General features: G+C 41.8%; 1 protein-coding gene across 1 annotated transcript; it reads left to right on the forward strand.

The window, feature by feature from the left end:
- Positions 1-365: 365 nt before the first annotated feature.
- Positions 366-12,636, forward strand: PTGER4 (prostaglandin E receptor 4). The gene is made up of 2 exons (XM_034773565.1): positions 366-2,085; positions 10,485-12,636. The coding sequence occupies exons 1-2, from the start codon at positions 1,264-1,266 to the stop codon at positions 11,076-11,078; spliced, it is 1,416 nt and encodes a 471-aa protein (XP_034629456.1). The 5' UTR covers positions 366-1,263; the 3' UTR covers positions 11,079-12,636.
- The last annotated feature ends 543 nt before the right edge of the window (positions 12,637-13,179 follow it).

The following is a 13,179-nucleotide window of genomic DNA, read 5'->3' on the forward strand; positions in this document are numbered from 1 at the left end:
CCCAATTCCCAGTGCCCCCCAACCCCAGTCTGGTCTCTCCTCTCAGCCCCCAATTCCCAATGCTCCCCTGACCCAGCCCCACTGCGGTGTCTCTCTTCCCCCGGAGCCCAAGGAGCCACCGTGCTCCTAAAAGCTCCGTCCCAGGCGCGGCTCCGCACAACCTGCAGCCCAGCCCGGCTGTGCCGATGTTCGCTGCGCTGCTGCTGCGGCGGGCGAGGCGGTACCGCCGGCGGGCGGTGCTGTCCCTCCCCCGACCAATCGGGCCGGGGGCTGGGAGGAGCCCAGGGGAGCTGCCCCCTCTGCCTCCTCCCCCTCTGGAGAACCTTGAAGGGAGCGGAGGCGAGCCCCGCCTGTGAGCGAGCGAGGGTGACACACACGGCAGCACATGCTCCGAGGAGGGATGAGCTCCAGGGGCCAGCCACTGGCACAGCTCACACAGCCGGGCTGCGTGGGACTCTCAGCACCGAGCTGCCAGCAGCTCAGTCCAGCATCCAACGGAGGCGACTGGGAGGAGAGACACGCACCTGCCATCGCCATCCACCGCCCGCTGCTCTTATAACTCCAGCGCCCTGCGCGCTCCCACCGCAAAGGGTCCTGAACAAGTTGGGAAAGACGGGGCTGGGACAGTCCCCACCTCTGCTCCTCTGAATCCTTATTTCCACGTCTCAAGGAACTGGACTCGGCAGCTGTTGGCACGCAGGGACACACACGGCAAAAGGACAGGGTTTGGAAAGCAACGCCGATGCTTCAAGGATCTCTCTGAACCTCTTTTTGGAGGAAGACCATTGGGAAGATTTTGATGGTACAAAGTTGAGGGGCAAAGACAAGGAAAAGAGCAGCTTGCACCGGAAAAAGGGAAAGTCCCCCACTCTCAGAAGCTGGGATCTGTTTCCGAGCTGAACTTTGGAAAGTGCAAGAACCTGCCCAAAAACTAATAGAACAGGAGCCACAACAAAAGCGGTACGAAGAAAAAACATTAATTGCAGCTTTTTGAATTGCAAGGCTTTTTTTTTTTTTTTTTTTTTTGTGGCTTCACTTTCCATTGCGTCTGTTTTTTCTTGAATTCAGTTGCTTTTTAAGCTCACCCCCCTTGCCTTGAAATGCAGAGGTTTTTTAATTGAATCTCTTGTCTTGAACTGCAGTTTGTTCCTTGACGTTTTGGGGGGAAACAGAGGGGGAGGGACTTGTCTTTGAACTGCATTTTTGGATCCACTTTTGTTTTCATCTCCCCTAACAACCCACAACAACAGAATCTTCATCATCATGTCTTTTGACCACACCACCATATACACAACAGCGAACAGTTCCACCAGTGAGCATGGGGACGGCAAGCCCCCCACCATCCCCACTGTCATGTTCATCTTTGGGGTGGTGGGCAACCTGATTGCCATCGTGGTGCTTTGCAAGTCCAGGAAGGAGCAGAAGGAGACCACTTTCTACACGCTGGTGTGTGGGCTGGCAATCACTGACCTCTTGGGGACCTGTCTGGTGAGCCCAGTCACTATTGCCACATACCTGCAGAACCGCTGGCCGGGTGGATCTGAACTGTGTGAATACAGCTCCTTCATCCTCCTTTTCTTCGGGCTCTCTGGCCTCAGCATCATCTGTGCCATGTCTATAGAAAGGTACCTGGCCATTAACCATGCCTATTTCTACAACCATTATGTGGATAAGAAGCTGGCAGGGCTCACTCTCTTTGCCATTTATGTCTCCAATGTGCTGTTCTGCGCCCTACCCAGCATGGGACTAGGCAAATCTACCTTACAGTACCCCCAAACTTGGTGTTTCATAGACTGGAAGACCAAGGAGGCCACCCATGCCGCCTACTCCTACATGTATGCCGGCTTCAGCTCCTTCCTAATCATGGTCACGGTAGTCTGCAATGTCTTGGTGTGTGTGGCCCTGATTCGCATGCATCGTCAGTTCATGCGACGCACCTCCCTGGGCACAGACAACACCGCCAGCCGCTTGTCTGACTTTCGCCGGCGCAGGAGCTTTCGTCGCATGGCTGGAGCAGAGATCCAGATGGTCATTTTGCTTATTGCCACCTCCCTGGTTGTGGTCATCTGCTCCATTCCTCTGGTGGTAAGTAACACTGCACTGCCCTTTCCATCTTCCCCACCACCAAGTCCTCTGGGACAAAACTCACCCACCTCCTTTTAGTCTGTGGCTGTAGGACAAGGCTTCTATTTTCTGGGCTCTCACAAGTCACTAAAACGATTCTAATGAGATTACACACACATAGGCAGTGATCTAAACTTATTTTGATTTAGAATGGTAACAAAAATAAATGCTTATCCTCAGCTCCAGGTGCCTTTGACATTGTAGTGTTAAAAATACGACAAAAGAAAGAGTTGCTTCCCCAGTATCTCAGAGAAATATCATAGGAAAATTCTGGCAAGACTCTAAGGTATCTTAAAATCTGTTTTTAAATCAAAGTGCAAGTGAATGTGGTTTGGGACAGGTCTGCACTTGAGGACGCTTAATGCATTTTTAAAGTATTTGCAGTGTTGCTGTGTTAAGACACAGAGGAGAGCGAGGTTATTATGTATATAGCACCAACAGTGTGCAGTGCACTTCACAGAAAGTACAAAAACAAGCTCCCTGTCCCGAAGAGTTTACCATCATAGGGTTAGAGTCTACTACCCTTACTCTCCTTGAATCATGCCTTAATCTGTGGGCACTCTTGTTGATTTCTCAGCTAGAGTAAGAGTGGCAGAATCTGGCCCTAAGTAATCTAGAGATCACGTTAGTACCGGGCATGATCACAGATGACTGGCTAACTTCCTGAAACAGATGAACAGATCACTTGGGGCCCAATCTTGAAGCTACTACCATTGGTGTCATGGACATCATTGGCAGTAGGATCCAACCTTTGATTAGTGAACTAACCTTCTTCTTGCCCTCCACCTTAACTCCAGGGGAAGCGAATACCAAAAATACCAGCTTTGGGCTCAGTCATTGCTTGCCACTCAACACAAAATTACAAATAAAACTTGGCAAACTTTTTTTCTCTTGTTGACTCAGATACATTAAAAGAAAAAAAAACAATTGGCTATGCATAGTTGCCACCTTCCCAGAACAGGATCTTGTGATCTGAACGGTAGGAGTGTTATTAGAAAGAGATGGTTTTAGAACACAGATAATTGTAATGGAGTTTACTGTAGGTGGCAGCTATCCTGGAATAGCCCCATATCAGGGTTGTTATTATAACATGGATCCACATAATGAGGGTAAAATATGATTGGCCAACTAGGATTGTGAACTATTCAGTTAAATAGTATAATTGCAGGGGTCAGGCCAGTTTTGCCACATTACTAACATGTATAAAACTCAGTGAAGTGCAGCTGTGCCTGGATCCTGGCATTTTGGCTGCAGCCACTTGGCCTTCAGCCTAATGTTTTGCAGTGCACCCTGGCATAACTGCTCACTTTGCCATGTTATTGCTTGCAGGACATCTTAATGTCTTGGAAAACATCTTAAGAATTGGAAGGTTGACTCAATTAAAGCATGGTTTTTGTATCAGCATATAGTGTGGGTGTGCATGTGTGTTAGGGTGTCCAGATGTCCCGATTTTATAGGGACAGTCCTGATTTTTGAGTCTTTTTCTTATATAGGCTCCTATTGCCCCCTACCCCCGTCCCAATTTTTCACACTTGCTGTCTGGTCTCCCTAATATGCGTGCACCCATGTGCATGCACACATCAGATCCAAGAACTGTGCTTAGAGCTGTGTAGCCCAAGATCAGAAACTGCGCAGTTATTCTGTTTTCCTACTCAATCAACACTCAGGTCATATAATTGCTAACCTCCTGATATTGGACTGAAGATACTTAATTAGATTAAGCTGACATTGTAACAACTCTGAAAAATATTTTAATACCATATTATTGGAAGGAACATAGGTAAATGCAAGAAAAAGGATCTGAAAGTTAAATATAAACTAGTGGGTGAATCTCGTGCAGGACCAGATAGAGAGGAGGAACTAAGAAGTCTCAGTGCTGAATACAAAGAGATGTGGTTCAATTTCATTAAAGATTCATGGAGAAACTTTTACAGAAAGAATAACCAAAATATACGGGGTGGGGGTGGCTCCACCAGAAAGGCAACTGGATTGTTGAAAATCAAAATTAATGGTCTTGGGGGGTAAGCGGTTTTGGTGGGAGGCTGGTGACTGCATAAACTGTGGGAGCGGGCAGGTACCAAGAGAAAAGAGGGCTAGGATGTGCTGCATCCATCTCAGGTCTTGTCTTCACTGCTAAAAGTGTACTTTGTACCTCAGGGTAACATGCGTCCTGAGGTAAAAACAGAGCATAGACAAGGCACTTTTAGTTTTACTGCAAGGTAAGCGAGGGGAGGTCAACTCTATGCCCCGATCTTGGGTTGGCCTTGCCTACTTTACCTCATGGTAAAACTAAAGTGCCTGGTCTTCACTGTGTTTTTAACTCAGGATGGCTCATGCACCACATTAGTTACCCTGTTTTTGTTAGCAGTGAAGGCAAAACCTAAGGGCTGATCTACACATAGATGTGGTACTGATTTAACTGATTCAGGCCATGTCTACACTACAGGGACTATAGTGGCATAACTATGGTACATCACTGTGCCGGCATAACCTTGTAGTGTGAGCGCAACTGACTCCAACAGAAGGGGTTTTACCATAGCTGTAGGAACACCACCTCTCCGTGCTAAATTAGCTAGGTTGGGGGAAACATTCTTTTCACACGCTGATGTAGCCATATCAACAACTTTTAAGCATGGGCCAGGCTTTAGCTATAACCATCTGAGCTCCTTTACACTGCTATAACTACATCCATACTTGCGGGGTTGGCCCGCTTCAATGACACTGGTACAACTTTGTGTGTAGACATGCCCTTAGAGTTCTGAAGGGAATAAGGTGCGGAATAGTGGAAGGAAGGTATGAATATGCAATATACCTTTAAAAGCAGCCACTGGGCAGAAAGACTGGAAAATCATTAACCTGCCTATACATTTTATGAGCCAATGCAGATCCTGTTGATTAAACTTAGAGCCCTCACTACAGAGGGAACTGATTACAGAACAGTCTGTTCTGATAAGGAAGAGGGGGAGCATCCAGATACTGTTGGTGGCACTCTGCAGTTACATAAGGCAGACACAGAGGCTTCTTTGTGGCTATGAAATTTTCTGATGAGCTGATTTCCTATTGGTGACAGGAGCTGAATAAACCATAACCTAATAGGGTCAGAGCAACACAGCTTCTGTAGGAGAGAATCATATCATCTTACTTTCTCAGAGTGAGCTCTTTCAGGAGATAATAAAATAGATAAGGTGATCCAGTGGACTTTATTTACGTAGGTTTACAAAAGGTTTTTAACGAACTTCTGAAAAAGAAATAACCATGGTGTAATAAATAAAGTCTTGTCTTTATTTAAAGAATGGTTAAACAATAGGAAACTGAATCATAGTGAACAGAAGGTAATAATGGGATGCTCTCAGAGCTCAGTGTTTTTAATATTTTAAAGATTTGGACAGTGAATCAGTGAAGTTTTATGATGGCACTAAATAGCTTTCATTAATAAAACCTATGAAATATTGTGAGAAACTTTAGATGGACTTGAGCGAACAAAAGAACATAAAGACAGATAACATGAACCGGACAACACTAAAAGGAATGCACTCTAGCAAAAATAATCTAAATCTTTCACATACTCTTCTCTGAACTTGCAGGAAGTTATTGTGGATGGCCTGGTGAAGAGTCTGATCAAGGAAATAAGATAGAAAGTAATACAAAACATATGTCCAGACCTTTATCCAAGTTCATCATTGGTCACTTCATCTTAAAAGCAATATTTAAAGGACTGCAAGGTTTCCAAAATGGCAGTAAAGGTAGTTAAAGGTATGGAAAAGGTGATATTAGAGGGGATTTGATTGAAAACATAGTAGAAATTAGTATTTGTGTTTTTGCTTTTACACTCTCGAAAGAGTAAAGAGATACTTGATAGTCAAATTTTGGAATTCAATGCTGCAGGTGGTCAATTTTTTTTAAAGGGCATGATCATTTAATGATCTCTAACAATACATTTAGCTTGGTACGCTAAGGTAGTAAGGGTAATAAAATCTCATATTCCACTGCATACATTTGATCCCTGAAGGGGCCAGAAAGGAGTTTTTAAACTTAATTTATAATTGTCCCAGGGGTTAATGTTGTTTATTTTTCCTCTGAAGTATCAGGACTGTCCATGGCCAGAGGTGAGATGGCAGACTAGATTTTGGAGCAATGGCATGATCACCTATGTCAAATATGAAATCCCTTTGGGACAAAGCATATTTGGCTTACACAACTACAGAATTTGTTTCCTGCTTGCTATTAACTAGGTGTCTATTTATAATATGTCAATATGTGATATGGGGAAGTTTTTATGAGAACAGGTGAAAACTGGGTAGAGGGCTACTCCTTTGTTTATTCTGCATAATAACTATCATAAAAGGCACTTGATGGTACTTCAGATGGGTAGAAATTGCCACTTATATTTACATTTAGTCAGAGGGAAAAGCAAAAACCAGACTCTTGCACTGTGTGAGCAGAAGCAGTAGCAGCCAAGTGATTCTAGAATCTAATCACTTGGGCATAAATTTCAGAACAATTTCAACACAGCCACGAGAAGCAATTCATTAATACACCTTAAAAAAAACACTCTTTGCTCCCAGTAATTGAGAAATCTAACTAGTGCAAACCTGTTCTGGTGCCAGGGTTTGATCAGTCTCAGTTTGCTTCTTGCTTTAATTAGAACTTCAAACTGGACAACTTCAAGTGTCAAACTAGTTCTGATACACAGTAATCCATTGCCTCAAGGTAATTGAGTGGATTGGTTGGATGTTCATAAGAGGCCAGGCTGACTTTGCTTCATCAAACAATCTTGTAAAAGAGCATTTTTCAGCAAAACATTATATGCACTTCAGTGTTGCTCCGCATAAGATGCTGTACGTGAATATTAATTCAGTTACTTAAGAAATGACTGAACTGGCAGATCCATTCAGTTTCTTTTTTGCCAGACATATGATTAATAATGATACATGCAGTTCGTATGGGCATGTACTAGTAAAACTAGTTTGATATGCCATTGGATTTTGTGATAAAAGCTATGGCATAGGCTTGTTGGGAATGTAGTAACAGCTGTGTACATTCTAAAGTTTTCACAAAGTAGGCCCAAATTAAGTGTCTTTTATACATACCTAGTATGCATCTGTCAGTGGACTATTCGGAATATAGACATCATAAGGTGATTTACTGCAATGTTACCAGACATTGTTAGTGATTGGAAATCATTATCAACTATTTAATCAGCACTACAATAGATTCTCATATTACAGTAAGCTCTGCCAGGTAAACATAAAGGGATGTGTCAAGTACATGAATTTCCTGTTCAGACGCTGTTAGCTGATAACGAAATTTACCTTTTAATCGTTCACATTAAACTGATGGTCCAGAATTACAGCTATGTAAAAATAGAATGAAAAAGATCAAATTTTAAAGTTGGAACAATAACACATTTCTTATGAGTGGTTTTGGCAAATTCTTTCAAGATGTCTCTGCTGTATCAGTTGAATGTATTAGTAGTACTGTTTCCTCCCCTGCTAATTTCTTCCTGATCTTGTTTACATGGAGTATAAATGTCAGTTGGAAGGGGCTGAAGGAAAATAAATACTGTGCATCTAACTACAATATACTCTCTTATGGAGCCCTAGCTGTCAGTGCAGGCAGTCCTTCATCAAAGATGAAATGGTCTGTGTCAAGACAGATGTATGTACATTTGCAGGGTATATTTGAAATTGCTGTGGAAGAAGTCCTTTGCATTTTAAAAAAAATCTCCTAGGAGGAAAGGATCAGGAGAAAAATCCTCTCTGGCAATTTCAACTTTATATTTCTGAGATTTATTCATTTTTTTCAAAATATCAGCACTATTCTTCTCCTCCGTACACAAATAACTAAGTGAATCTTCCAAGAATGGCTTTTAAAACCAAGGAGCAGATGTCAAAGAAAGCTAACCCTGCTGCTTTCTGGAGTTCTGACTGCCTCTTCTCAGACACAGAGTCTGTGTAAGAGAGATGATAGCGTTTCAGTGCTGAAGTTCATCTCAGAGGGGTGGGAGTTAAGCAGCAGAACTCTTTAGTGCCTGCAGGGCTTGTGGCTGGCATTGGTAATGCGTTCAAAGAACATTAAATTGGCCATGGCGTGTCTTTCATGGTACCTCTCCCTGTCAAAGCAAGTACCACAGTTAGTAACTGATCTTTCGTGTTTCCTCAAACTAGAGACAGGAAGAGGAGCTTTTAAAAGTGTGACAACGGTGCCACCTAGTGGTAAGATTCTCCACCAGACTTTATGGTCAAACTAGATAATCGGATTACTTTTATTGCACTAACACAAACTCTCAGGGCCAAATGGTGAAGGCTTTTCTTCACTACAATTCTGTAGAATTTGCCCATATTTTATGTATTTTAATGTATAGAAGAAATACATTTTAAATAAGTGTCTTATTTCAATTGTTCCTCAAGCAGTGATACAAGGGGACCACTCAGGTCAGAAAAGGTGGCAATTTTGCTTCCTAGTATGGTAACTAAAAAAAAAAATCCCTTTAAGAGGAACTAATTGGTAGTTATATTGATAGCGATACTCTCCATAGTACTTTTATATCACTGACTGATACTTGTATCTCTACCTAGTAATTATCTAACTTTAAGCAGGTAAAGGAATGCAATCCTGAATATAGATTACATAGCGATAGCTCAGAAAATGATTACTACAGATTGAGCAGGACAGCATAGGAACCATCAGATACTCACTATCTTTCAGTGATACACATATTAGACTCAAATTCCCACTCAAGAGGTGGACCTGGCATTTTTTTTTTTTTTTTAAGTTGCTGAATTTAAAGTTGCTGGGCATGAATTCAAGTCCTGAATTCTATGTAGGAAGAATCAATCCAAACCTCACATTACTGTACTGAATTGTGAAATTTTTCATCAGACTTGGATTGTTTCACACACACTTTTCTGGTAAATCTGACTTTAGAGGTTTTCTTATGTTTTCCTTCACTTCATTTAAACCTCTTGTCTGAAACTGTATCCAGCTGGGCCAAAACCTGACAAACATTCACTTCAGAAGTCAAGACAAAGAGGAGAATTCATAAAATCTATTATTGGTTCTGGATATTTATGATATCAAATAAGGAAAGTTGATTTGCCTAAACTTACCTGATAGTGTCTGCAAAGCAGGTAGGGTCTTCCACAGGAAAGGCTTTCCAATGGCTTTCCTATTCCTGGGACATATTTCAAGTCCTGATTGTTAGTTAAAGTTATTGTTTGAAACTGTTCAGCTTGGAACACTTCAACATAATAAGCTCTGTGTATCCAAACCAGTACTCATTAAGGTCACTGGAAAGATAACCCCATTGACATTAGTGTTTGGACTGGACTTTATGCACAGTAGTGATTGCAAAGGCTCTTAATGAACAAGCTAGAACTGTGCTGTTGTTTCCCCTCTCTTTAAAGCAAGGAGCCTGAATGGTCAACTCCTACTATGGATAAACAAGATCCCAATCAAGTGTTAATTCACTACAAAATTTCTGAGTGGTTACTTAGAAACACTATTTAAACAAACTTCTGTATCCCAACAATTGAACTGAACATCCTGAACATTTCAGGGTTATTATTTTTGCACCTTTCAATCCAAACCTAGATGCAGACCCAGCTGGGAAGATCTAAACAGTTCTGCTCAGTGCTGGAATCATCCTAATCAATGAAAAATCTGGCCGTTAGAGGCAGCTGTTAGCATTTCTTAAAACAAGCTCCAACAAGCAGAATGTTGAGGGTATTAAAACATTGCCTTGAAGCTCTAATAATGGAAGCTGTCAGCACAAATATTTCTTAACTAGGGATTAGGCAGCTCTGGGCTTGTCTCCGGAGACCAGTTTGCCTGATAGCTGGTAATGTGGATTTCATTTGGTTTTAAACATACAATTATGAGAGCCTAGCTGGAGGAAATATGCAATGATTAGGTCTCCTCAATTGGCCTAGGGCCTCCTGTACCCCTGGCTGGCAAAGATTTGGTTATACAAGGATTTGGGTCTAAATCTTGAATTCTGGGCCCTATAAAGAGAAGGAAAAACAACCACCTGGGATTTGAAAATTAAAAAACTTTAGGGATGAACTGGAAAGGTTCATGGATACAAGAATACTTCAGGGGTCTAGGCAGTAATCAGGAGGGGAAAAGAGAGCAGTTCTTTCCCTCAAAAGTAAGGAAAAAAGGTCAATTTACAGCATAGTTCATTCCTTGATCTTTGCCCGTTCCAAAAATAAACCTGCTGCTGACATGAAAAGCTTGGCTTTGCCAACCTCTCCCCTTGTTGTAACATGCAATTGCTAAGCCTGATTTCTTCTTTGAAATGTCATCTCTGGTTTGCTGCATTGAACTGTAAATATGGGTCTCTCTTTTCCCCTTGACAGGTACGTGTCTTCGTGAACCAACTGTACCGACCAGACATAGTGAAGGATGTCAGTCAAAACCCTGACTTGCAGGCCATCCGCATTGCTTCAGTGAACCCCATCCTGGATCCCTGGGTCTACATCCTCCTCCGCAAGACAGTGCTCAGCAAAGTCATAGAGAAAATCAAGTGCCTCTTCTGCCGCATTGGAGGGGCTCGAAGGCAACACTCTGGGAGCAATTTCAACTGTGCGGATGGACGCCGAACCTCCTCCGCCATGTCCAGCCACTCACCTTCCTTCATCTCTCGGGAGCTGAGGGAGATCAGTAGCACCTCACAGACATTGCTCTACCCTCCAGAGCTAAGTGAAAGTAGCACTGGGGGTCGCATGCTGCTGCCAGGAGCCAGTGCTGGTCTGGCTCAGTGTGACACTACATCAGTGAGGACATTACGCAGCTCAGAGACCTCAGACTCTTTGCCGGGACAGGACTCTGAGAGTGTCTTTCTGGTGAATGAAGTCAGGTCTGGTGGCGAAGCCGGCTCTGTGCCCAAAAGCAGCTCCCTCCAGGTCACCTTTCCCAGTGAAACGTTGAACTTATCAGAAAAGTGTATATAGCAATGAAAGGAATCACACACACGTGATCCTTTCCCAATACTTTGGAAAAACTGGTGCAATAGACATGCACTCTGCCTACTAAAGGGAACCGGGGGGGTCAGCTACACTCTGAAGGGCTATTTTTCTCTTGCCATGTGATGGGTACAGTTCTTCCAGACTACTGAGGATCATACCATGGAGCAGTTGCTACAGACAGGCCCTGCCATCACAAAACATACAGGACAGGTCTAATGGGTTTGGAAACATACACCGTTATTACCTTGTATTGCTCTGTGACATAAGATTGCTGCTGGGACTCTATGGCTGAAAAGATCTGTCATTTTTTGTCCAAATCTGCTAGAAATGTAATTTCTCTCCCCCCTCCTGCCACAACTATCAAGGGTTTAAGTCTCTGGGTACTAGAGACTTGAAGGCGAGACAGTTACTGGGAACTGGGTAGAGATACTATGACGACTGCCTGGTGTACAATTTTAAAGAGTCTCACTAATGCGTGAAAATGTGAATTTTTATTGCTGTAAATATCATCATTTAAAATATTTAAAAACCTATTCTTCTCTATGAGAAGGTTTATTATTAATACAAGGTATATAGAAACAATTGCCAACCTTCATTTCCTCCGAATAGTGCCAGCTGATGATAGACATTCTTGAGTTAGGTTTGTTTTCCATACAAGTTTACAGGTAGGTGGAGAACTAGTTCTCTAGATGGGAACAAATAAAAACTTTTTGAATTAAATGGAAACATTTTGTGCTATTAAGGGAGAAAAGAAAACACACCTTTTAAGTTTAATATATTCTTTCCAGTGTGTGTACATTCTAAAAAGCTAGATTTTATTTATGTGCTGTGAATATTTATCTGCAGAACACAATTTCTCCTTTCTAAGTACTAAGGCCCCAACCTTGCACTCTTACACACATGCTTAATGGCACTCACAAGCAGTCCAATTGAAGTCAATCAGACTCTTCACATGAATAAAATTAAGCATTTGCATAAATTGCTTTTGGGGTTGGGGCCTAAAACTTTCAATTTCTGGTTAATATTTTTAATATTCACTCTAGTTTAAAAATCACCAATATACTAAAGGTATTTTTTATAACATTTATCCTTTTACTTTAAATGAGTAAAAAGAATCTTATGATTGCGTAATCTGATATTCCATCAAATAATCATAAGAAACAAGCAAAGCAGAATCTTCATTACAAAGTACAGGTATATAATCTCACACCCCATACTCAGCCCCAATGAGAATTATTTACCACTAACATGTAGTGCCATAAATAACTGTTAACCAGTGATGAAAAGGAGTTTTGTGTTTATGTTTTAAAAGATATATCTTGTTCCAGCAGCATTGTTGTATCAAACATTAATTATGTACAGATCTTTGGGAAAAAAATTGTCAAAGAAATATTAAGCATGTTATGTTGCTTACAGTGTTTTCATGTGAATTGCTTTATTGTAATTAAAATCCTGAGCCTGATATTGATGATATGTTTAAGAAGCAGTTGTACTGACCAAAATCATTTTGGAGATCGCAATTAAATGGAAACATTCCGCTTGAGTTCAGGAGTTTATGCAAGTCTTTAATTGTGCGTGTAATTCACTCAGTGCCAGCCCATCAGCCCTCATCTTAATAAACCACAACTTTCAAACCACGCTATTTAACAGCTGTCAAAATGACCTCCATTCCTTCGGTTTCCAAAGCACTACACAACTATCAAGGAGTCATCCTGCAGAATCTCTGTTGGAGTACAGCTCGATGAATTATTCCAAAACACACTTGAGTCTTCATTCAAAATTATTACATAAAAATCTTTGGCATGCTCTCACTCTTGCTGTCCGCTAACTTTGGAGCAATTGAGTTTTGCGTGAATGAATAGATGTAGAAAGTGAAAGGTAAGCCCGCACACACAAGTATTTGCATCAAAAGTGGTATGTTATTGCAGTCTATAAGTATCTGCATGGGGAACAATGGATGGAAGTTGAAGCCAGACAAATTCAGACTGGAAATAAGGTGTAAATTTTTAATATTTAAGCAATTTACCAAGGGTTGTGGTGACTTCTCCTTCACTGACAATTTTTAAATCAAGCTTCAATGTTTTTT

Source organism: Trachemys scripta, chromosome 6 (genome assembly GCF_013100865.1).
Source record: "Trachemys scripta elegans isolate TJP31775 chromosome 6, CAS_Tse_1.0, whole genome shotgun sequence".
NCBI classification, from domain to species: Eukaryota; Metazoa; Chordata; order Testudines; family Emydidae; genus Trachemys; species Trachemys scripta.